Source organism: Dryobates pubescens, chromosome 14, assembly GCF_014839835.1.
Source record: "Dryobates pubescens isolate bDryPub1 chromosome 14, bDryPub1.pri, whole genome shotgun sequence".
Classification (NCBI taxonomy): domain Eukaryota; kingdom Metazoa; phylum Chordata; class Aves; order Piciformes; family Picidae; genus Dryobates; species Dryobates pubescens.
Genome location: NC_071625.1, coordinates 1,735,900 through 1,762,246, shown reverse-complemented (window position 1 = coordinate 1,762,246; position 26,347 = coordinate 1,735,900). Strand labels below are relative to the sequence as shown.

The 26,347-nt window shown below is 39.1% G+C and overlaps 1 protein-coding gene across 50 annotated transcripts in view; it reads left to right on the top strand.

Annotated features, from left to right (window-relative positions):
- Nucleotides 1-26,347, top strand: part of RIMS2 (regulating synaptic membrane exocytosis 2) — a 379,504-nt gene that overhangs the window by 277,884 nt on the left and 75,273 nt on the right. For 31 of the 50 annotated variants that reach the window (XM_054167288.1, XM_054167286.1, XM_054167293.1 and 28 more), the window contains 3 exons: nt 12,191-12,223; nt 20,418-20,453; nt 24,538-24,638. The exons of 1 other annotated variant lie outside the window; for it this stretch is intronic. In XM_054167288.1, the coding sequence (XP_054023263.1) occupies nt 12,191-12,223; nt 20,418-20,453; nt 24,538-24,638 (170 nt within the window). Of the gene's footprint in view, nt 1-5,301; nt 5,392-12,190; nt 12,224-20,417; nt 20,454-24,537; nt 24,639-26,347 lie in introns of all 50 variants that reach the window. 18 more of the 50 variants (XM_054167290.1, XM_054167289.1, XM_054167304.1 and 15 more) reach the window with 9 other exon arrangements.

The following is a 26,347-nucleotide window of genomic DNA, read 5'->3' as shown; positions in this document are numbered from 1 at the left end:
ACGTGGCCTACACTTTGCCTGAACTACTGAAATGACAGCTGTGCATCTCTTGTGTGCTTTCTATATCCCCCTGGCCCACCTACTCCAGCCTTCTCCAAGAGACCACAGCAGCTTCTGAATTTTTCATGAAACATGATACTGAAAATGTATTTCATATGTGCTGTGAGAACACTTAACATATTCTTATGCTAAGACTACCTAGAGTAATGAATTTTGATTCAATTCTAGGTGAAGCAAAATAAGTTTTAAGTAAGGTATAGACATGTTGAGGCCGGGGTGGTCGTAGACAACAGCACAGCTGAAATCTACATACTGGGAAAATAGTGGAATAAAATAGAACCACAACAGAGCAACATAAAAGAGTGAAAGTAAAGAGTCCATTGCAAATGCTCCAGGCTGAAGAACCTACATTCAACTGAAATTCCTCATGCTGTAGGTGACTATTTTATGAATTTAGCTCTAAATCTACCAGGTAAACATGTCAGATGGGGAAAAGTCTTAACTACTAACCAGTCCATAACTAGCATCAAATGTGACTTATTTATACAAAATGAGAGGTGGCCTCTTTCAAAGATACATCATAATGTAAAGTACCATTTCTGTGACTCCTACATTAAAATCTGATTTTGTCTGCTTCTCACAGATAACATTTGATAAGTAATGCAGAAGAACAGCAGAGCTGCTCTGCTGTGCACAGCAATTGGCACGTAAAGGTGCATGTAGAATTTGCATGCAATTTTGAACAATAAAAAACCTTATGTGTTAATTAGTAGCAACTGCTATTGTGAAGAACCTACAGCTTTGTGAAGAAGAATCCAATCTTTTATTTTTCTGTCTTTCCATAAGCCATTTATTGGTCTTTCTTTATTGGTTGGTATTAGTGCTTAAAGCTACTGGCTTACCTTCAGAGGCATTTTTCAGACTGAATGATTTTGTAATGTTTTAGACTTGTGTCATAAACCTCAATGTTAACTGCACTTCAACAGGGTGGAATATCTGTGATTGCTTGCAGAGGTTATTTGTGTGTGGAAGAGAGAGAGAGAGATAGTCATATAATAATAAATTACCTTTCTACTTAGAAACTATTTGAATACTTGCTGTAAGGTTGCACCTTTTCCACTAAAGAATAAATAACCTGGCAAAAGAAAGCCTGTTCCAAGCTAAACCTTACATCCTGCATTCTGCAGGGTGAATTTGTAGGCTGTTCACATTTCCTGGAGTGCACAGAGAGCGTGTGCTGACAGCCAGGGAGTGGGAGTGCAAACTGAGCAGAGCCTGTGGGAGAGGGGTGCAGAGTAGAAGCTTGCATTTTGCTCCACATTTATGTTGGCCATTACTCGTAATTTGCCTTATTTAGCATTAATCATTAGACTTTGGAGACATTTTGACTTCCTTTGTGATTACCTTTCATAGAAGTATGAAGAGAGTCATTTTGGGCCTGACTGAAAATCCTGGAGTCTCTGGGCATGGATGTTAGGGGAAAGGAATAAGGGCAGAGCAAGTGTGCTTATCCAAGATGCTGGATCCCCATTTTCCTACTACCTGTGCCTCGGGAGCCCACAGAAACATCAATAGAATCTTTCTGTGGTGTTTTTACATGTTGTTTTTGTCTCCTACACAGCCTCTCTGCACCCTTTCTCTCACCTTAAATCAGTCCTGCCAACATAAACCTGCCCTACTTATCCAAACAGATGACTCAGTAGAGCTGTTCTGAGATAGCAGAGCAAGTCCTATTGGTAACAGGCTAGCAGGCCAGCTGTATTGCATTTGTTTCTAACACGTTTCAGGCATATAACCAGAAGAGGGAGCAAACCTGCCATATTTAGAGAGAAAAATATAAGATACAAAACAAACAGATCCTCCCTCTCTCCTGAACAGTGCCAGGCAAAAAGCTTTGATTCTGGCCTAAAAATGTATGTGTTTACTTTGTGATAGTTAATTATGCTTTACTAAATAGTAATATGCAGATATTGAATGTACCATTAACTGACTTAGCTGGCGCTTTTAAGAGCGTTTGATCTTTCTGCGTGTTTCACAGCGCTGTTGTATTTATAAAAGCGGCAAAATGCTACTTTGACATTTCAGCTAAAAGTAGGCTGTGAGTTTACCAAGTGATACTCTGAGTACTTGCCTGTGACCTGGAGTGATTTTTGAACAACAATTTATTTTAAAATGTTATTAACATATCCCAGCATTTGTTGGTTGCTTTGGCACAAGCCTACACACCACTCGCAGGTGAAGGCAGCGGAGGGAGGTGTGTGTGTATGTGTGCATGCTGTTTGCCTGGCTCATACAGCACACAAAGGAGAGATGCTGTGCCTGCCATTATCCTATCCACAATTTACCAGCATTTAGGGTAAAGTCATTTTCCTGTTTGGAGGAAACATCTCAGATGAATGCCTTCAGCTGTCATGTATAGAATCATTCAAATATTCTTCAAGTGTATGGAGGAAAAAAAAATGTAGATCAGGTGTTCCTGGGTCAAAAGAAGCAGCTAAAATGTGGTGTCCTCAAGCTTGCTGTAGAATGTTACCTGGGAAGACAGCAGACCTGTCTCTGAATTCATCAGAAAAAGACTTTGTTGGTCATTATTTGTCTTCAAATGCTGGACAGGTCTGGTTCCTGTTACAGTAGGATAAGGGAACATCAGTGCTCTTTTATTGAGGCATCTGAAGATATCTCTGATGCAGGAACATCAGCAGTCTGGCATAAGGCTTACACTGCTGATTTATGTCACCTGGAGCTGGCTTTAATGCCATTAGCAGCACGCCAGTGGTGTAAGGTGGTGCTGGATTCCTTCCAGATACAATGTAGTATGTCTGGGACAATTTGTGTATCAGGTCTTGAAGCCATTTGTTTTCCCCTAGTAGAGATTTAACAGCCAAGAATGTTTCTCTCCATCTGAACTCTCGAGACTGATTGTTATTTGTCTGGGGATTTTTTAATTTGTTTGTTTGTGGTTTGCATTATCCTCATCATTCTTAATTATTATAATTCTTAATTATTTTCTTAATGCATGTGTTAAATGTCTTGAGTGCCTGGCTCAAAACACCACAGTTTATCCCGCAGTTCTAATGGCTCTGTATTGTGTTGCTTTGGGATTAGGAAGCACTAGCCCAATCCACTCCTGACTCAATTTTACAGTAGTTGTCACTATGCATTAAAAGCATAATTGCTTTCTGAGGATTCATCTATAAAATCAAAAAATAGAAGGCAGTTCTGAGGATTTTTTTTTCATTTGCAGGAAGAGATGACTAAATTAAGTATGTCCTAATGAAAAAGTCAAGACTTCATGATAACCTAATTAAAAGTCTAAAACTAGAAAGGCACTGATAAAAATTAGTCCTCTGAAATCTGAGGTGCTGACAAGAGTATAAAAGCTGAGTGGAGTTAATAAATAAATAAAAAGACATTAATGTAAAAGAGAAAATATATTAAAATGTTTCCAGCAGAGGGTAATTGTGGCAATGGTTATTACTGTCTGTAGTGCAGGGAAAAGAGAGGGGCATAGTATTTGCATAAGGAAAGTGCTCACCATTAGCATCTGGTGTTTTGCTGCATCATGTTGTACGCTGCAGTTTGCTGCATCACTCCTCTTCAACTGCAACATTTCTGTTGCTACGTTGGCACGTTTGAAAATTCACAAAAGCTGGAAACATGCAACTGTTCGTACAATACATTGTTTCTGTGCTTGAATGCCTTTGATGTTGAATATTCTGAATGAAAATATAGGAAGTGCTGAGACTGTATTACACACTCGGTGCACCCACCCGTCCCAGGCAGCACAAGTGAGGATCACTCCCAGGAGGAAACGGCAGACAACCATGCCTCATCCTGACATCTGGCTGGGAGAACCTGGCCACATAATCCACTGTGGAGAGCAGTGCCCAGGGGGCAGGTTCAACAACTGCATCTGATGAAATAACTACATCTAAAGACTCTGCTTTTTGGGGGGGCGAAAAATCTGGATCAGTGCACTTCTTCAAATCCCTCTAGCTCCAAAGGTGCATCAGATAGCAAATGAAGGTGCATCATAATCGATGTGAGGTCTTTCAGTACAAATAATGATTTACAGCTTTCTTTATCTGTAACTCAAAGCTGATTAGGACAACAGAAAACAGAATGCATGGTAGAGGTGAATGATGAATTAGGACATGGTGTTTCTTTCCAAATATTTAAAATCTGAAGAAAGTTAGCTTTGGTTCAAACAACAGGGGTAGCTCTTTGCCTTGGAATACAGGGGGAAAAATATTTTAGAGACTATAAATGCATATTTATCTAACCAGAGGGAATATGGCCAGCCCTAACATTTAGCATTTTGTCTGCTCATCAGAGTTGCTTCCTAGTTCCCAAATAGACAGCTTTCATTTAACAACTAATTTTCTTAGCTTTGTAAAGCACGGAGATGGGAATGGAATTAGAAAATGGCAAAGAGAAGGTTAAATGTGGGAGGAAGTATAATGGATATATATTTTTATTTCATAGCTGTAATAGTAACAGTTACTAGCCAAACTCGTGCTGTGTTCTAGAAGTCAATGAAGCTATTCACCTGATCTGGAGTACCTCCAATCTGCATATATTCAATCTAAGAGTTGTACTTAACTGCTGATAAAATTAAGCAGCCATTTGAATTTAATGCAGAGACACCATGAGAATAACTAAAGCTGTAGAAGGTGCTCACTGGAGCCTTTCTGAAAGTGTTTACGTGCTCATACTGCCACTTTTATTACAAATATTGAAAAGCAGCCTGTCTTGCTTCCATGAAAGATTTGGGGTGGGTTTGCTTTGCTTTTTTAAGGGTAACGCATGGCAAAAATACTTATTCAAAGAGTTTGTTGTTGTTGGTTTTGGGTTTGTTTTGTTTTTTATCTTGATCTTTATCTTGTCGTGCTAGTCAATTCAAATGTTATTATGGAAGCACTTCTGGAGTGCTCCCAAGTGAGTTAAATATTTTTGAGACACTTAGCTCCTGAAAATTTTGCAAGCTTAGGAATGCTTTGCTTTTGGTAGGAAGCATTGGTATGATAAGAGATTTTTTTGTGACTGATTCCAGTTGTTAAATATCAAAGAGAGCAGGATATTTGACTAAGCACATAGATATTAACTTTTAAAGAGTATATTCTGTTAGATGCTTGTTTACTAATTCTCTCCACTAAAGACCTGTAGGTTAAAGATCTAATCTAAATCTTTGCCACGTTAATGCCAGTCCGTTTGTTTAGGTCGAGCTGTCCCAGGTGACATTAGGTGCTTTGTAAACGTAAGTTACATGACATTTCTGATTTGTTTTTTGATTTGTGCTAGAAGTTACATGGGAGGACCAGCAGAAAAAGTTGAATGGTGCAATAACTGATGACAAACCATTGCCGAAAAAGAAACCCCATTCTGAGCCAGGTTTGTCAGGGTTTGGAAAACCAGATGAAAGCATGAGACTACAAGACTGCATTTCATGCTTTTGTACTGCGTGTGTGCTTGGTGTACCTTTGGACCTTTTTGATTTGATTTGATTTTCACTTTGCTGTGAAGTTTTTAGTATGTAGCTACCATTTAGATGACATAGTTCTCTTCTAGAATAGCTGAAATAGATGTGCTTTTGGAAGCAATCGTGTTAGAATGCATATGCAGTAAGCCACAGCGGTCTGGCACATTCTTAGACTCAGCTTGCACTTTTTAGTTTTGCAATTTGGTGTCATCTATCTCTGAGTGCAAGCCTCAGGGAATCCAAGTATGAGTTATGCTGATCCTTACTTAGTTGACCAAACCAAGGTATCTGCTGCATGGGTCACTGGAAAACTTGCATTTGAAACCTACTTGTACCATCACAAATGGCAGAAATAATGTTTTGATATGATTTTATTTTTTTTAAATCCAAGCTGCAGATTGCCTGGAGTTGTAAAATCTAAGTGAATTCTTCTTTCTTCTGTCCTGTACATGAATGGATTTCTTCTGAAACTCCAAACTGTCCTGAACTTTCTTCAACCCCAAACACAAAGTGCATCTTTTGACACTTATCTTCCTTCCTACAAATGCATAGCAATAAAAAGCAAGCCTAGTAATAACCATGGTGATAATTGCATTGATGATAGTATTATTCTCTCTGAATGAGCCAATAAAAATGTTCTAATCAAGTTATGCACTTGCAAAAGAGACTGCAATATTGTGGTGATGAGCATGCTGTAAGAACTAGAGAAGAAAAAGCAAAAGAAAATGAGAAGGAAATGAAAAGAGACAGGAGGAAGTATATGAAAAAGGGAGGGAAACGGGAAAAAAAGCCCCATATTTAAACTTTAGGTCTTGTCCTATATTTAAAGGCTGATCCACATCTATGGGATTTTTTTGGTTTTGAGAGTCCTTAAGTTGATTTTTGGGCTACAAGTCTCTCTCTTTTGGGCGTATTAGTTGGTTCACTTCCTGTAATAACAGCACTTTTCCACATCATGCAGGTTAAAGACTGCAAGGTTGGCCAGCTGAGCCACCTGTTATATTAATGCTGTATTCTTAGTTTTAGGCTCATCTACATGCTGATCACTTCCAGCTTCTTTGTTGAAACTCAGCTATTGTACAGCTGAAAGTGTGAGAGTCAGAACTGAAGAAGAGGAGCAGAATGTGAATTGACTTTGTGGCCTAGGGATTAGGAAGCGTAGCTGTGAAAGACCAGACCTGCAGTTGCGTTGCCTGATCCCTGGCTTTTTAATGCAGCAGAGGAAATTACAGGTTAAAACAAGTCTTGCTCATTAGAGTCATGAAGAGAATGTAATGCATCTTCTTTTCCAGCTAAATGTTTGAAGTATTGCATGACAGATTCAAAAGACAGTGTCTGCAGGTCTTTGCTGCTGCTTTTCTAACATGAGTTCTGCAGATGCCTCTGCCCAAATTTTTCCTTTATGTGTTAGCTAGGTAAGGATATTATCTCTGTCTCCCAGCTGAGGTGGCTAAGAACTCAGGCCTAGGCAGATGGCACATTCATCATTATTAGCAATAATTGTTTAGAGCCAGCTTCCCCAGTTTTTGGGAGTGGGTGTGATATTACGTTAGATATCTGCTCTTGGGGCATTGTAGATTTTGGAGCATGAATGAAACCTTGTAAGAAAAAAACCCAAACATGTAGAAGAACAGAAATCAAACAGGTATGGGAATGAGAAAAGTTGTCACTTTGGAAATGTGTTGTGTGTTCAAACAATGCCTTATTTGTTTGCTCTGGAACCGTACCACTGAACTCCAGTGCTGCAGGAAATCCGCAGAACTGGTTTGGAAGGCCACAGCTGCAAATGTCAAAGTCTAGGACAGACACAAACTTGAGTAAAATTGTGTTTGTGTTTTTGTGAGGGCTGATGTATTTCTTTAATATGCTGCTAAAGTTTTGTGGGACTCAAACCAATGGCAGGTTGAACACGTGAGAAAATACAAAGGTAATATGTGCTTACCAATGGCAAGTCTTTATACATATATATAGATAGATTTTGTAGTTTATCTGTCGCCATGGAATCAGTTGATGCAGTAAAACAGGAGTCAAAATTAATTCAAAACCAAGTGGTGGTTGTTTGTGGTCAAAATTGAAAGTATAATACATTGGAAATTATAAAAAGGGAGACACAGGTAGAGGTAGGGAATGAAGGAGGCTGGAAAAGACCAAGTAATGCTTGGACACAGAGAGATAAAGGGGAGCACACTCATACTGCATGTAAATGACATCGTGAGCATTGGGTATAAACAAATCACATATTTGCTTATTTTGAAATTTACGTTTGTGTTTTTCTTGTACCACTTTGAAAGAGAGTATGCACAGTCTGTACTACATTACAAGAGAGAAAATGAGCCTCTGTGAATGGGAGCTGCAGTCCCAGTGTGAGCAGGACACCGATGCAGGCCAATATTGCACTTCAGTGTCCTAGCCAAGTTCAGGGTAAAATTGTAACTTACTGTGGATCACAAATGCTGAGGTGGCCTGGAGATGCCTGACAAACTACCCCTGCTTTTTTCTTGTTTTCATTGCATTTTGTGTTTTGGAAACCATTCCTGCAGTCTTAACTATCTCACCTACTGGACAATCTGGTTCTGTAGGTGGTGAAAGTTCTTGGTATCACTAGGATGAGAAGAGAATTTAGACTGTGGAGAGGTCTGATTTATTTGCAATGTATTTGTAACTTTGTTGTAAGTATCTTTTCTGAAGTAGTATTGATGTTTGATGACAGAAGTTATTAATAAGATTTATTCTATCTTCAGGATTTATGATATTTTGAATCCAATGTGCTGCATTAAGAGTTTGAAATGTTACTAATTTATTTTTTTCTTATAAAATTATAAGGCAAACTTATTCAGGGGAAAAAACCAACAACTTAAAAGGTCTCTCTGTGCATTCCTCATTTAGTTTATATCTTGAGACTTATGGAAAAGTAATACAGTCTTCATATTTTTGTTTGATTTATAGAGTTATTAGAAGAGTATTTAAGATTTCTTCTTGTATATAACTTTCTACCTTCTGCTCTACTATCCTTATCTTTGGGTGGGAATAACTCATGTGTTCCATCTTACTGTCTTTACCTAAGACTATATTTTATAGAGCATATATTATGTAATGCCAAACCTAAATACTTTTGTCTTCCCTGCATTTTCTCTATCCTAGTTAGTTGTCTGCTTGTATATTTGAGAAAGGTGTCAGCATCTCTGCAGTATACTGTTGTGATTTTGTGTGCATGGATTGACAGTTTGAGATAAAGAACTCACCTTTAACTCATGGGGGATTACTTCATGACATGGGGAACAGGATCTGTATCTGTAGGAAGGATAACTGGAAGGTTAGGTAAATTGATTTTATTCACACCTGAATGTAGTCAAATAGCCTTTTGCTCTAAGTCTTGTTTTAACAAATACTTCTCCTGTTAGCTATTCTGCTATCGACTCTTCTGTCTGCATGCTTAGCAGTGCAGAGTCTGAATGGTGTCAGAGGACCTTCCCTGAGAGCTAGCTGCGTTATGTCGTTCAGCTCTAATCACATCCAGACTAATGACATATATTTATGGAGTGTACAGACTGCATGGAACATTCTGTCTGAAAGTCTCCTCCGTGTTTTAAGGTTACACCTCCTTGATTGAGCTGTTGCATATCTTATTTTGCGAAGTGCCCAGAGCTGTGGCTTTCCAAATCCAGAAGTCACAGCAATTTCTGAGGCCTCATGTGCACTGGAAGGTGTCAAGTTTTTAAGAAGGAGAAAACTGAAATTAAGAAAAGCCTTGAGGGAAAAACAGAGTAATCAACTTCCATCTCTCTGTCCTGTGCTGCTGTTGGGATTTCAGATGTGCATGGCCTTTTGAACACTGAGTTTGTGAAAGATTCTCTTTAAATCAGTGGCATTCCTTACAATGAAAATTCCGTATCACAGCATGATCAAATAGATGGCACTTGTTTTCTTCAAACTTGCATTACAGCACCTGCTTGTCATTTACCTGGTAAGTTCGTTCACAGAGGCTCAATTGTGTATAAGACAATAAACAATTGAGCCCAATCCATGCTAGCTCTACATCAAAGCACTAACTACGCAAACGAAGGCTGCCTATTGTCATGATGTAAATGTAGTAGGATTTCATTCCATTGTTTTATTCTCAGATTTTAAGGTATTTCCATTAACCAAGATCAGTTTCAATCAATTACAAGCCACAGGGTCAGAGAACTTTTGAACTGTTGCTTGGGATTTACAGCACGGTTTCTTAATCAGGAGTACTTAAGTGCTATTGTGTCTAAGTTAATCAGCCTATGAATACTTCCTTCTTAACATCATTAATTAGAGGTAGTTGTTGCCTTACCATGACAAAACCTCTGCTATTTGGTTCATATTTGCAACAATGAATATAAGAATATTACAAGCCTTTTATCTCAAGAGATGAGATACCAGCTGAACAGTCAGAAGCTACCTGTTATCTTTTCCTCTCTGGCTTCTGTGAATGTTATTCTTCTGATACATTTGATCATTAAAAACTCCAAACTGAAAAAAAAAATAATTATAATTAAAAATGATTTTTGTTTCTCACGTTGTGTACAGAATTGTAGATGTTTGGGTTTTTTCCATAACAAATAAGGAGATGTAAAAATGCAGTTTAAAAACATTATTGGTCCATGTGACTAATGTGCAGCCAAACACTGCTCATTTGGGTCTGAAATCTTCAAAGGGAGCTTCCATGGTATTCAGCCATGGCCATGCTGAGTCCCACTGGCACTTCTGGAATGCCTTGCCTTACCACACCCAGCATACTCTTAATCTGGGAATGTGTGATTCCAAACATCCTTTGAAAGCTTATTGAGAAGGATTTCTCCCAATGCAGTTTCTGTCCCAAAGCTGTGCACTGTTATGGATATTGAAAATAAGAAGTGAAGTGTCATGATAGCTACTTTCTCACAGCTGCTTTTGACGTCGCAGGAATGCTTGCTTCAGGGCTAGGGATCCGTAATAGGAAGCATTTGCAGAAAATAGTAAGTGCTTTAACTGGGAGTCAGTGGTGGGTAATAATGATTTATTGAACACTTGTAGCAATTATAGCTGCACTATATTAATGCAAGCTGTAATACATGAGGGAGGAGTGCATCTTTCTACTTGATTATTTGTACTTCACCCCATGGATTCATTGTGCTTGCCCAGGCAAAAAATATTTATGTGTCATTACTTGACCCTGTGAATGAATGGAATTCTTTGTTAAGACTTCCAGCTCCTATGCTTGCATATGACATAGTGACACGTAGCACTGCCACATGTTGCTTCTGCAAGCAAATGGAATTGCCTACAAATGCATTCTAAATGTACCTTAAAAACTGCTTGTGTTTGCAGCACAGATTTGAGCCAGTCTTGGCGTTTTGATAGCAGATGAAAATGACAACCTGCCAGCTAGAGAATAAGATTAAGTGTAGATCCCAGTGGTTATCAGATGGAATCTAGTGTTCTCTTTCATTTAATTTTATTGACTTGTGTTGCTTATTCTAATTTTGCCTTTTTCAGTTGCATCTTGATACTGACTGTAAAACATGGGTAAAATTGTAGCACGTTTTTGTGGTGTATGAACTTAACAGCTAGATTATTAATCTAACACCTGCAGTGTTAATTAATTACAAGCAGTGTTTTATGACTCATTAACAAACCGTAGGCTGAAGTTAGATCAGGCCTCAGGTATATATTGTTACAAAAGCATGGTACTGAGTTTTGTTCTGCTGCTGATGGTAGCCTCACAATTCTTTGTCACTGTCATTGCTTTTCAAGATGAATTCCTCCCATTTCTTTTGCTGCAAGTAGGCTTTCAGTACAGAGAGTGACACTGTCCCTCAGATGTTCTCCATGTCTGAAGTGGCAGTGTGGTTTTGAATGTGAATTAAGAAAGTAAGTAACCCAAGAGTCGCTTTGGCATTTTGCTTGCATGCATTTGCAGCCACTTACACTTGTGGGAGAGGAGAGTAACATTTCCTTCTGAACATGTATCTGCTGAATTGACCATGAGAGTTACTAGCGGTGTGTTCTCTTTTCTCACCTTCTGTATTTTGAGCTTGATAATCTGCCTTTGGCAGAGTGCTATAAGAAGGCAGTCCTTTCCAGAGTGTGTTATGTGGATTCTGAAATTGTTGAGCTTGTGTATATCCTTTTTTTGGGGGGGAAAAAAAAACCAACAACAATTAAAAAAACAAGTCTGTTTTCCATTTTGCATATGTGAAGCTTGGTTCAGCATAAATGACAGCAATTCAGTGACTGGAAAAGTCTAATGACGGACTTCTCATTGGTGGCATTCAACTGAATACTCAGCACTTGAAAGAGAAAAGTAATACTTGTGTTTAAGTAGGTAACATTCCAAAAAGCTGAACAGTCATGAACAAAAGTGTCTATGGTAGTTAACATATCTTTTACTATCCAGCTTTTTCTTCAGCTTCATTGCATGGATTGACTTTGCTGTCAGTTATAACTTTTGTTATTTCCTCAGCTCCTATACTAATCCTGTCTTTACTATTCTTTTTCAATAACAGTAGTTTGACCACTTCTTCTTCAGCTTTCTTTCCTTCTGGTGTCTGTGTTACTTCTTTCCCCATTTACTAACTGCTCTGAAGACTTCTCTCTCAAACAATTTTTGGCCCTTTCCCTCAGTGTCAGTTTTAACCTTCTGAATACATCCTCTCACGCCCATCTCCTTTGTCTATGTCTGTACATTACACGATGTGATCACAGAAGAAGCGGAATCATCAAGGAGAAGAAACTCAGGTCTGTCTCTTCTACTGCTTTTCTCTGTGGTTTGGTTTGGTTGGTTTTTTTTGGTTTTTTTCTTGCATTTTACTTTCCCTGTAGATTTTATTACAGCTCACCTCGCATACTTTCCACTCTCTTCCCCCTCAATATATTTAAATCATAGAATGGTTGGAAGGGACCTCCAGAGGTCATCCAGTCCAACCCCCTACTGACACCATAAGAATTTATGAAGCTGATGTAATTTTTATTACCTATAAACTATACACTCTACCCCACCCCCCAAAAAAAGCGTAAAAATCGAATTCCTGGTGTGTGCTATGCCTTAAGACTTTGAACTGATCAGATTTCTATCTTACCAGGCCTTGTTTCCTGTCTGCTTTAACTGTAATTAGCCTTTAGGATTCCAACTAGAATGAAATCAATCGATCCTTTCTTTTATCTTTGCATTTGAAAAACTGCTACCAAAAAAATCAGGAAACTGATCCATCCTCAGTTCACCCTGAGGAGGATATTTGAGAGCTAACTAATTTAAGTAAGTTAAATCTCATGCCCTGCAATTTCAAACTTGGCTTCATTGAATCAAACCTATTTTGACTAGAACTAGAGTTGTAAGTGATCAAAAGCTATTCTCTCATGCCAAAGAGTGTAAAACATAAGGTTGTGATAACAAGAAAGATTGAGACGTCAAAAAAAGTGAAGGAGCTCTAACGTAGCTGTGCTGTTCATGGCTTTTCTTTAATATTAGCTGTGGTTTCATCTTTCACATCAGATTTTCTTCTGCCATTTTATTGAATTTTCCATGTATTTTACATTACTGGCAGAGAACTAATGTCTAGCAAGGCATCCTAGCGCTTAAAATGCAGTAGCTGTTCACACTTCCTTGCTTGTTCAGTTGCGGTAAGACAGAACACCGAACTCTCCCACACGAGTTAATTGAATTCACCTCTAAAATTTAAATGTTATAGTTATTGTGTCAGAGCTTTAATTTATTTCCTCTGCCTCTGCTATTATCCCAGCAAATTGGAGAAGGTGCTTGGGTGCTGTGTAGTTCTTAAAATCTGAGGCAGTTTTTGATGGCATTAACTGGTCCGTTAAGCTCAGGTGGTATTTAGTCAGAGAGTTTTGTCTTTTCTCTGCCATGACTTGCTCCTCCAGAGCTCATGTTTTTGCCTTTGGTACTATTCTTCTCCTAATCAGAGTCAGAGGTTATCTTTAAAGAATCTTAGAAGTGTTACTTGCTGTGGTTTTCATATTAAACAAATCTCAGGATAGAAATCACTTAAATTACAGGGGAGAAAAGCTGAGTATTGATAGAGACCATGACTGACTGGCAGTGTGAACTGAATTTCATTTGCTGCAAATCACCCCTATTAGAAATTGATCAATTGTGCTGTAGAGAGACCAAGCTTGCACACTTTGTGCTTACTATTCATTCCCACTTCCTGTGCAGTGATCCTGAATCTCTTCCTTTGCAAAAATGAAATTAGAGGGCTGAGTGACCCATTCTCTGCCTGCTCATAATAAAAGGAAAGGAATGTTGTGGACCTTTTTATCCAAAACCTTTCCTTTGAAGTTGTTGATTGAATCAAAATACTGCATCAGCCCATCTGATAAAGAAATTAATAACACACAGGTTTTGCCTTCTCAAATGACAAATCAAACCTTAAAATTTTACGCAGTGTCTCAGAAGAACACATATTCCCATCACCTATGTTTCTTGGACATATTTGGGAAGGCAAAACCTGTGTGTTATTAATTTCTTTTTTGGCTTTTCACTTCAGATGCTCTTTTGTAAAACATTGTTTATAGCTCACCAACAGTGGTAAGTGAATGTGTTGGGCACTGATAAATTTAACTGGCTACAGCAGAAATGGAGAAGCACAATCAGCAGTGTAGTTGCAAAAATTATCGTTACTGCCCTTCACCTCTGGAGCAATTAGTTTACTTTGTGCATGGAATCATAGAATGGTTTGAGTTGGAAGAGGCCTTAAAGATCATCTAGTGCCAACCTCCCTGCTCTGGGCAGGGACACCTCCCACTAGACCAGGTTGCTGAAAGCCTCACCCACCTTGGTCTTAAACACCTTCAGGGCTGTGGCATCCACAACTTCCCTGGACAACCTGTTTCAGTGTCTCCCCACCCTCACATCAAAGAACTTCCTAACGTCTAATCTAAATCTACCCTGCTCCGATCTAAAGTCATTGCCCCATAGTAACATAGTTTGAAATGTTTCACCTCAGTGGGGCACTTTGAGGAGTTGTGCACACAGCTACAAACAAGGGTGAGATGATGTTTCCAAGCCGTGCCTTTAGAGGGAGATGTGTTCCAGTTGTTTTGGGATTTGCTTTAAAAAGGTCCTTATTTTGAATTCTGGTTAGAATTAAACCCAGAAAGCAAAGGCCTCAAAATCCAACCCCTCAAAATAGCCATCTGTACTGAACCATGTAATCTGCTGAAGGACAGATAGTAAAAATACCAGATTGTGTAATTAAAACTGAGAGCATAGTTGTGCAAGAGAAGAACAGCATTGCATAAATGGTTTTGATCAGTCAGGGCTTGCTAGTTGAATTCTCTTGCTTCTTGCATGCAGGTGCATGCACCGCTGTTGTGCTGTACGTTCTCTGGTTAAATCTTTGCCCGTATTTCTGGTTGGTGAGATGCTAGTGAGGATGTCTTGCATTCTTAAGATGCCTGAAGAATCTCTATTAATAGCTGTTTGCTTTTCTGGAAACAGAAGCATAGTTATCACCAAGTGTTTGTGTCTGCTTTGAAGGGGCTGTATCAGAATGTGAAATATTCTGTGGAGGGTGCTGTGGAGGGTACCAACGGTGGGATGTCTGAGGAGCTTCCACTCTTGGCAAACAGGGAGTTGGACAGCTTGACAATACTGTGCTCAGACTTACATGAAAGGCAATGCAGAGCTTATAGCATAGCTGATCAGAGTGGATTTTTATGAGTACAGACTCTGAGGGTTTGCTGCTGCATATAGGTAGAGGGAGCCCGTGCCAGAATTCTGTGAGAGGCAAAAGGGGATGTTTGAGCTAATGTTTGTCTTAATGCTTCTTTCTTTTAATTTCTTTTTTGTCCATGTGGGCACTCAGTATTTTTCAAAGGCCATTAAAATATATGTACACCTATCTATGAGGCAGCAAAGACAAACATCACAGAGTTAGCTGCAAGCATCACTTTGGAAATGAATCTACATACCATTAGAAAAAAACCATAGTCATGACCCCAATCACTACTTTAATAATCATGCAAAGTAGATCTCCCCAGCTTGCTTCAAAAGACCTTTATCCTTTGCCAGCTGCATTGATCTATGCCTGGTGATGATGACCTGAGCTGACCCTGTCAGTTTATGACCTCATGATTCTAGAGCTGCTTCAACTTTCTAGCTTAGATCACCACACCATCTTATTCAATTCTTTTGCTAAGCAGTGCCATGTATTCTGCAAATAATCCAAAGGACCATTGTTAACGTGGTTCAAGCATTGTGATAAAAATTGGTTTAACTGGTGAGAAATGTCCCCTGGGTTTACAGTCTTTGTTTAGTGTGTCAAGCTTGAAGCCAAGAAGACAACTCCTCCCCCCCCCAAAAAAAAATCAAGCAATAGTCAAATAGAAAACAGGAATGCAAAGGCATGCTGCCCCCCAAGGAAGCTGGCTAATTGAAATTGTCTTCATTCTAGCCTTCCCTTTTAAGGACAGGAACTTCAATTTCATTCAAACAGTAATATACACCTTAACTCCCTCTCCCCCCCCCCCCCCCATTTTTGTAGCTGTGAGGCATATTCTTTTCATTCAGACTGTGATGTGGATCATAGACTTGGAAAGGCCTTGCTCGCTGCAATATTTGTTTTTCATAGTTGCCACACATTGGACATGAAAGCCCTGGAGCAAAATCCTACAACCAAATCCTACAACCATTTCTATCGCACATCTTTTGCTACCTGTAGTAGTCAGCCAGTTATGTTTTTCACAGGACAGACAGCCAGAATGACAAAAATTAGAGCTAATTTCTTAAAATTCCTGTTGAATGGCTCTGGGAATAGAATACAGCATTCCTTTGAGTGCAAGAGCCTTAACTGGCAAGGTTTGATGTTCAAAGCAAACACGGTTTAGCTGTTGCTTTTAGGAGAATCGATCGTGTCTCCTGTGCATGTTTTGATAAGAATATTGTTTCAGGGAGTTTTTTTAAGCTTTTTTAAAATAAAATGGTTTTTCCTGTTTTCTCACAAACAGCATCTCAGTACAAATATCTACTAAAAAATTTGGCTACCATTTCTGTAAGTACTTAACAAAAGTTAGGGTCCTATCTTTATATACATTTGATCTTCAAAATAAAATGTTGCTTAATGATTTGCACTACTTTGACAAATCAGAACCAATTTTCAGTAAAGCCCTTCAGTACTGAAGCTAATTTATCCACTCTACAAACACAAGTGTGAGCCATAGTGCTGATGTTAAGTATTGGCAAACATGAAAAATAGAAGCATGTAGTATTTTCTGTCATTACCCTGTCTTATGTCCAAACAAGAGTTCCATGCCTCTGTTGTAATAAGATGCAAATCCTGCAATTTCTTCGCTTCAAAGCAAGGAAGCCTAGGTTTATTTTAGGCCCCAGCCAGAGATGATGCAAATCTCTTTCTTCTAGACCTATTTGAAAGTCCTATCCTGAACCAACCTGCTGCAATATTCCCTGCACAGCTAAAAATCATTGCAAGAGAGACAGTTCAAGAGAGAACCAGAATCTAACCAAGTTTGGGGCAGTCAGTTTTGAGAGAAGGAAGAAACCCTGGGCAGGAAGCCTATAAAGCTCATCACCTCCCATTTTTAACCTTAAGGCTGCAGGGTGAAGCTTGCCTGTTTTTGTCCCAAGGAATCCAGCAGTTTTTTGAGCAATCATTCAGTGCTGCCATCAGTATCCCTGGCTAGGCAGACAACTGCTGTCCTGCTGTGGGACTGTTGTTCTGTTTGGACAAGTGTGAAGATGATCATGTTCTCCTTCAAGGGACTTAGGATTCCCTGCTTGTGGTACCTCTTGAGGCAGGGTGGGTGAAGCCTGCCAGGGTTCTTTGGCCATGTATCCATCAGAACAGCAGAGCTTGTTTTGTTAAGGCATTTCCAAGAAATTATAAACACTCAGGACCATTTTAGGTCTATTTTAGTTCTTGTTGATCTGATCTTTTATAAGCCTCTCTCTTAGAATTCTTTTCTCTTCATATTATCTTCTAAACACTTGTCAGGTTGCTAGATGCCTACTAGATACATTAGAAAGAATAGAGCATTACAGGACCAGGGAAATGTGTCTGTGTGTACTGTTTTATAATGTCAGCTGTGCTGGTGGAAGAAGGTTTTGAGAGAGAATCCTTCAGCATTTCAGTCTCTCTATCCCTAGAGCTCATCTCTGTATTTCCTCAATATGTTTCAATATAGAATAGAATACATAGAATAAACCAGGTTGGAAATATATCTGTATTCAGATTAAACAGAGTTATTTTCTCTACTATACAGAAATGTCTCCTTCATGAAATAATTTCCTTTGCCTTTTCCTTTTTCTTTCTTTCTATTTTTTATTTTTTTTTTAAAATCTAAATAGGTTAATTCTGGAAAACTTTAGTTCTTAAATTGAGATAATTACATCATAGGATGCAGTATTTGCTTTCCCCTTGGTAAACCAAGGTTAATCAGAGTGATGAAGAAAAATATGAACTAACGAGATGATAAGAAGAATTGGCAGAGATTTCTAGGACTGACTCTGGTGGCTCTTGTCACTTTGTGCTATGCAGATCCATTTACTGGTTTTCAGCATTTTAAAGACATTTAGACTCTAGAGCTTTTTTGATTTGGGCACCCAGTAACTGGAGGAACCAAAAGCTTACTATTTCTTATCAAGATCCTGAACCTGCTCTGAGCTTTTTGAAGCGGTCCATAGCTACTGTGAAGATCTTTGCTGTTGAGAAATTGGCATTGTTTTATTTGTTCAGTGGACAGTTGTTCAGCTGATACTGCTCAGCTCTGCTGAACTGAAGCGAGGTCTTTCTCAACTCCATCATCTGTTCATTCTCATACTTTTTCAGATAGACCTTCACAACAGAACTGAAACCTCAGTGTAGAGAGTAGAATCCACTGTGCTGACCTTTCTTATAAAAATCTAAAGGATTTGCTTACTGTAGAGATTTGTAATCAATGCCACAATCTCAATTACACTTTAAAAGTCAATCATTTAACTGAATTTTATGCTTGTTAATACTATAGTATTCCTTTCTATAAATCCATTTGGAAATCTTTTTCCTTGTTAAGCATAAAGCAAGAACAAATGAAGGTCAGACAGGTGTCCTAAACCCTTATTTTGACCATGTCTTTATTTGTAGACCCATGGTTGAAAGTCATCCGGATGTAGGGATGGATGGGTGGACTTCTAGGCATTTTTTGCCAGGAGTGATTGTGTATACTATTTGCATATGGAATAACTTTGAAATGTCATCATTCTGTCTGAGCTCAAACCTTAGGGTACTTAAGAGACTCTACATTTCCATCTGTTTTGCATTATGTCGAATCAGTGGCATTGCTATCAAATTACCTTCTGCTTTAGAAAGCAGTGAGGCAGTAGGGGAGAGTGTTGTATTTGTAGCTTTTAAATTGGTGATGGTAATGTAAAAATAAAACCTGACAAAATGGAAAGCTTGGAAAGCAAACACTACTATTTTGCTCTTTCTGCTGTTTTCCCAGCAACATCCACACCCATACAGATAACATAGGCCACGCTGCTTGCAGAAGAATGCAAAAGGCCTTATTTATAACCTTGTGTTTATGGAGTAGGAAAGGTGAGGGAATAGGAGAGATTAAAAGACCCTCTTTGGTATCCACTGATTTCTAAAACTGCAACCCTGTAACTTGCCATCTCTGTTTCCCATTAATTTGCCTAACAATGCCACTAGGAGCAGAATAACCTTGATCCCACACAGGATGGGGTGGCAGAGCCTGTCCAAGTGTGGCACACCATTTATGCTCTCAGCAGGAGCACATTTTCCTTTCTTACACTTCTACCTCTCCCCAGTGTGATTTCTCTTTAAGTATAACTTCATGCTCTGCTTTGTTACCTACCTACAAAATGCTACTTCCTTAAAACATAACAACTCTTCCCTCTTCATTCTTTGTACTGTAAAGCAGATGATAATTTTGTGAGCAACCCTCAATACAAATCAAAGCAATTCTCAGAAAGCATGCTATTTTTGGTTTGTAGCTTGGAGGGGTTTGCTCCATATTCACGGAACTGTTCTAATTGAATTTAATATCATTTTGGCTGACTGTAAGAAAAAGAAACAGAGTCTGTTTAAAAGTTAATGTATTTCTAATTAAAGTAAATTTTATTTGACTTCAAATTCGTTCACATTAGTTACAAAACTTGGATGTCAGAGTGCAGTATTTATGGGCTGCCAAACTATTTGATAGCAATCCAACGGATTTCCATTTCTTTGTGACAGAGGAGTGCCCTGAGCCATTTACAACCTTTGATACGCATTCAGAATGTTTGCTGGCATCAGTTAGCTGGATTTATGTGCTTTAACTGGGTTCTGAGTATTGCTGTTAGTGTCTTTTGTTCTTCATCCTTTTCTAACTCCGAGACAAGTTGCAGCAATATCATTAGCAAACCTTTTTAACCTGCAGAAGCTATGAAAATGCATTAAGCTCATGAAGATTTAAAGTAATTACTGGAAACCATTCTGACACATTCAGTTTTGATGCCTGAGCTATTAGAGTGCAGGTTGTGTGTGCCCTGCATAAAGCATACAGCACCAGCAAAGGTTGCCCTTTTGGTTTTGTGTCGTCTTGTTCAAGGAAACTGTAAACTAACTGTGTGTGACACCTGCCTTGCTCTCTTCTCTGTTGAGTGTGTTAATGATTCTGGAAGTGCACAAAATACCCACGGCTTCCCTCCAGTAAGTCTTCGATAAGAGTGCACAAATGTGAACACTAGCATGCAGTGAATATGCCTCTGGATGCAGAGTACCATACTTGGTTGTTGACTAAACTCATCTAATTAAATTGATTTGCTGGGTTTTATTACTTTTCCTTTTTAATGCATGATTTATGTTATTTTTATTGTTATTATTTCTGCATTTTCTCTCTCCTCCCCCCCTCCTTTTTTTCTTTTCTTTTTTTTTTCTTTATTTTTTTTTTACATGTTGCTTTCATTGGTTTATAGAAGAAAAGAAAGCAGATCCAGAGAATGGGGATACAGGTAGGGTGACTTATTCAAAATGTTTTCATGTTGTTGCCCTTAAGTTCTTTGATCTAATATGTGTAAGCAAATGTGTACCTTTGAGTTGGATCGCTGCTCTGAGGATTTCAGCACAGACACTAGGAAATAATAATGAAGAAAGGCTTCTCCAGATGTATTTCCTTTGCTTTTTTAAGGGAGTCAGATCAGGGTGAGAAATGTGAAGAGACCAGAATCAGCTAAGAAGGCTCTCATACACCTTAGGATTTCTGTCTTCTCCAGTGCAGGCACAGTGTGCTCACCTGCACACTGCCTTTTGCCTTTCTATTAGAAGTTTCTGACTTCCAAAATCTCAGTCTCTTACTTTCCCCCTATGCCTAAGCTGCTGTGCCTCCCAAATGTTGTATCCCTCTTGTCCATGCCTAACCAAAACTGTCCTTCCTAATATTTTAAGAGAAACTCCACTCTACTTCCATACCCCAGATTTACAGTTTACTGTCAGTGCTCCAGAAGCCCCACTGCACAGCAAACTCCTCACCACCTTCCATAGTAGGTAGAGCAGTCAGTAATTCCCACTGGAAAAGGTAATAAAAGAAAGAATGAGAGAAAACAGAGACCAGGGTTAGGTTAGGAGAGGAGGAGGTCAAGCATAGGAGACTTGATGGGGTGCTTGGTGCCATGGGTTAGTTGTTTAGGTGGGTTGGATTGGTTGATGGGTTGGACACGATGATCTTGAAGGTCTCTTCCAACCTGGTTTATTCTATGTATTCTATGTATTTATTTGTTTTGTGTTTTGTTTGTTGTTGTTTTTTTCTTTTGGTTGGTGGTTTTTTAAACACTGAATAGTAGTTCAAAATAAGCAAAACTCCAACATGTTGCCTAAGGTGTAATGAGCCCAGCTCCATACAAGGGCTCAGCCAGCCTTGTGCTACTGGTGTGAAAGCTTATGCCACACATTTTCACTGCTGTTGATAACTAATGGTTAGATGCAAGTTAGTTCTGATTCGTCTGCACATACTCTCAATCACCTCATGATCACAGTGGAGACCTTAATGTAGGACTGATGTTCAGCCTTGGTTACCAAAATCATGTTAGGAGCTGAAGCTTCCTATTGGGCAGCTACTGAGCTCTCTTGAAGTACTTTCTGCTCCAGCTAAACCTTCACATCGAGGTTTAGATCTGCCAGCAGAAGCAGAGATGATGATAGCCCTGCATTTCCACCACATGCATGGGAAGTGCTGTGATGCCTTCTCAACCTCCCTCCTCCCACCCAGACCAGGGTTGCATCTGGCTTAAGTTACAGAGAGATCAGCCTGCGGCAGCCAGTAACCCTGCACACTCTTTCCGCATGTCACTTCCATGCACAGAACAAAAGCTGATCTCCTGCATTATGAACTTTCTGCTGCCCTCAGGATTCTCTATTTTTTGCATGTAAGTGAATTAACTTGTTAAAGGCAGCTTCAGAGCTACATAGTGAGTTGGATTTCCTTTCAATGAGATTATATGGGGATTGAATATTGTGGTTTGTTTGGCTTGGGTTTTTTTTCCCCTAAATTTTGCTGTCTTGTTTTTATCCTGAGACTAAACTGAGCCACCAGTTTTGCTTATTTTGCTACAGAGGTCTCACCTGAAGGGTTACACTCCCCTTTCCAATGGCATATTTCAGAGTGCTTGGTTTTGCAGATCACAGGCAATTAGCTTTGTGGAAACGTTCACTGTGCCAACTGATCCTAGTGAAGAATTAATGTTTTCAAAGTGCTGAAATTTCTAATTTATCCTCAAGCTGTGTTACTTCACCCTGAAATGTGGCATTCTGTGCCTGGACACCACAGAGGTGATTATTGAATAAGAAAACTTCCTAAGAAAAATAGAAAAAAACAAAATCCCTTTTAGTGAAAAATGTCTTCTTGATGTTACTGAAGAATGACCACTGGAGATTATTTTTCCTTTTGGAGCAAAGGTTATTTTACTATAAAACTACTTCTGTCTTACTCTGTCATTGGAAGAAGGAAAATATCATTTTTCTAAGTGTAAAGTTTTTGTTTTCAAGAGTAAAATAACCCAAATCTTTAGAGCTTTAAAAACTAGATTCCTACTGAAAAAAAACAATCACAAAACCAAAAACCAGCATTGCATCTTAATGATAAATTGGCACATCACAGGATATCAGGGGTTGGAAGGGACCCAAAGAGATCATCGAGTCCAACTCCCCTGCCAGAGCAGAACCATACAGTCTAGCTCAGCTCACAGAGGAACACATCCAGATAGGCCTTGAAAGGCTCCAGAGAAGGAGGCTCCACAACCCCTGTGGGGAGCCTGTTCCAGTGCTCTGTGACCCTTACAGTAAAGAAGTTCCCCCTTGTGTTGAGGTGGAACCTCCTGTCTGCAGCTTACATTCATTGCTCCTTGTCCTATCCAAATACTGTTTTGGAATCTAAAACATCTGAGGGAAATTGTGATAGGAAAAAGTAGTTGTATTTTATTTGAGGAATTTTCATCTGTTGCTCTCTTTTTCACTTTGTCTCTTCCTACAAACCGCTGATTCTTCTTTTAAAACACCACTCCTTCTTTTTAATTAATGCTCTTGGTTATCATTTCTCCTAAAAGTTGTGATGAAGTTTTGCATTTGTGTTGTTTGTAGGGAGTAAAGGTGGAGAGTTTCAATACAAAAATCAGGAGCCAGAATATTTATAGATGTCAGCACAGTTTAGCCTTTTCACATTCCCTCTTCCTTCCACCCTTTTTCTTCCAGATACCCTAGATTTAGCAGGCAGGGCTCACAGTGCCTGCTACTGCTCTTACTGTTGTTAATAAAGATGTAAAACTCAGAGACCCTGAAGAGGCCCTTTGCAAAGCCCCACTTGACTATTGGATTATGACTTAGAACTGAGGTTTAGAGTTTAAACCAGGTTTCTGTGGTACACTGGAATCTAATATTCCTGTCTCAGATCCATAAATACAGTGCAGACTGTTCAATATTTGTAACACCCAGAAACTTCCCTTTATGACCAGTGGGATTTTGAAACTGTAATCCTAGGCAATTTTTGTGTTAAAATTATGGAAAGTTTGAGACAAACCTCAGTCAGAATGAATACTTCGTAGCATTCAGCAGAATGCTAAATACTCTGGATTTATATCATGCAAAAGTGGAAGAGAATCAAGCCTGTGTATGTCTAATAGACAACTGGATTTTGTTTGAATGCTTTTACTGCTTATGTTTTGTTGGTTTGGGGTTTGTTTGTTTGTTTTTAATTCTGGGCTGTTGTCTTCCTCTCATTTTTGTATTTCTCTCTCTTCTACTTCAACTCTGGCACTTACTTCCTTATGATTTCACACAGCAAATTGTGGTGTTACAGTGCCAGCTGGTTAATACCAACTGCTGCCCAAATCACATAACAAGAATCCATCCCTATCTGAGACTAATCACTTGGTCCAATCATTTGCTAATAGTATTTGATCCAAGAGGAGTGGATCCTGAAGCTGGGAATCTGTGTGTCATTAGCATGTGGGAGTGATGCCAGTGGGTGGCTATTGAACATTCCCTTAAACATCTTTAAATGGATTTGAGCAGACTAATGAGATGCTCAAAGGGTAAACTGACAGTCTGCTAGCCTGGGGTTGTTCCTTGTTTGGAAGTGTGGTGGGTCACACCATAAATGCAGAACCAGGATCTCTCAACCCAAAACAAACAGGTTGTCTTTGCACTCCTTTTTTTTTTCCTTACTGAAGGACGAGGTTTCTCTTGAACAATTTTTGAAATAGTAGAATTTTATTTCCTGGAAACATTGGGTTCCATTTACACTTCGTTTTTATCACTATTTTTTTGCCTGCAAAGCTCTTTTCACTTGAAGTGTGTAGAAGGTACAACACTCACTAAGATTCTGCTAACTCACTTCTGCTCTCCTCCTCTGACAACTCTTTGGGGGCGGGTTGAATAATTGTAATCCAGAGGCTAAAACGATGTACACTGAAATTTAAGTAAATCAGATTGCACCTCTTTGTGTTAGAACTTTCATGAGCATAACTTTAAACTTGGAATTGAGGACTGCCTGTGTATTTATTGATTTATTGTTTTTCTTTTCCCCCCTTCTTTCTAACCTAACAGGTGCCATGGATGTGGAAGAGAGGAGTCGGCAAGTGAAAATGAGCAAGTACAAACAGGTAGCAGGATCAGATTCCAGGCTGGAACAAGATTTTCATTCTAAGGCAAGGGAGTTTTGTTTTCAAAAGCCACAAAATGTCCAATACCCATTTAGATACTAATAGATGAAGTGGGAGGTGGTTCCTTCAGTAAAAGTACCTATACTGACATTATTGGAAGCGTGCAGCAAAACCCTTGAGTTACAGGGATCTGGATTGTTTAAGAAGAGTAAGTTGAAGCAAAGAAAAGTGGCAGTGTAATCATCCATTGGGAGGAACAATAGGGCCATGATTGAAAAACTCAAAGAGAAGGAAATAGAGAGGTTTATAGAGTGATAGATGGAATGAGAGCTGTCAAAACCTGCTCACAGCTTTCATCTATCTGAACACAGAGTTATCCTGATCTGTAGAAAACTGCAAGATGCAGTGGTACTTCATTTAATAGTGGCTCTTGGAAAGGTGTTTTATACACCAATGAAAACTCCTAACCCAGCTGTGGTAATTTGCCAGAAAATATGAATCATTACTTATTAGTACAGCCTCAAACATACTACCCAAAATTTCCTGCTATCTGGAACAGGGTCATGTCATACACAGTGTGTTAATTAAAACAATCAAGATGCTTTCAATTTAAACTTCTATTATGCAAAACTAATTTAGTGTCCTCTAAAAGACTTTGTTAATTGAGGTCAGATTGTGAGTAGCAAGCACAAGACTTCTGACCTATAAAAGCTGACTAAGAGAAATGTGTTTTAGACTTTTATTTCCAGGATGGAGTTCCTTGCTCCAAGGAATGACAAATGCACTGTAAACTGAGCCATTTCATGTTTGAAGGCAAAGAAATAATGAAAGTGATTAAGTTTTAGGAAGAAGTTCTTCCCCATGAGGGTAGTGAGACCCTGGCACAGGTTGCCCAGGGAGGTGGTGGAAGCCTTATCCCTGGAGGTTTTTAAGGCCAGGCTGGATGTGGCTGTGAGCAACCTGCTGTAGTGTGAGGTGTCCTTGCCCGTGTCTGGGGAGTTGGGACTGGATTATCCTTGAGGTCCCTTCCAACCCTGACAATTCTATGATTATCCATTTTGCAGGTAATGTAGACTAGGTGATATAACTACTTTCTACAATGTACATTTCAGTGTGGCAAAACACAGGAATAGCTTTAGTGAAGCCCACATCAAAATGATGTTACTGAAGAAACTCGAACTGACAAAACAAATGGCTTAAACCACTTTAAAACTGTGAGGATGTGCTGCATGATTGTTTGGGTGTGTTGCAAATGTAGCTTTTGCTGCAGAAGGTGTGGAGATTTTCATTAGCATGCAGGAGGGAGCTGCTGTGCTGTCATGTTTTACGTTGACACTTGTGGTAGAGTTCTTTTTGTGTGCCTATATTGTTGACTTAGGAAGGTGTTACCCTTCAGAGCTGAGCTTCATGTTGTGAGCAGACCTTCTCGTGGCTGTTGTGCTTGTATGTACCACAAAAACATGACTTTGTGTTGTATGCATAATCCTGATTTGTTCTGCTAGTTTTTCCTGCTTTGTTTTTTTCAATGCTTCTCTGAAATTTGTGTCAGAAGTAGGACTGGTATGGAGTGAAAAAGACTAAAAGGCCTCTCCCTGAAGGAGCTGCGCAGAATGTAATTTTACCTAAAGGAACAGTTCCTATCCTTGTTTTCTCATTTAACCTGCACCATATGATTGGGCCTTACTCCACGTCTTTTATCTTTTTGTTGTGGTTGTTTGGTTTGGTTTTTGGAGTTATACCTTCAGTATTGCTGG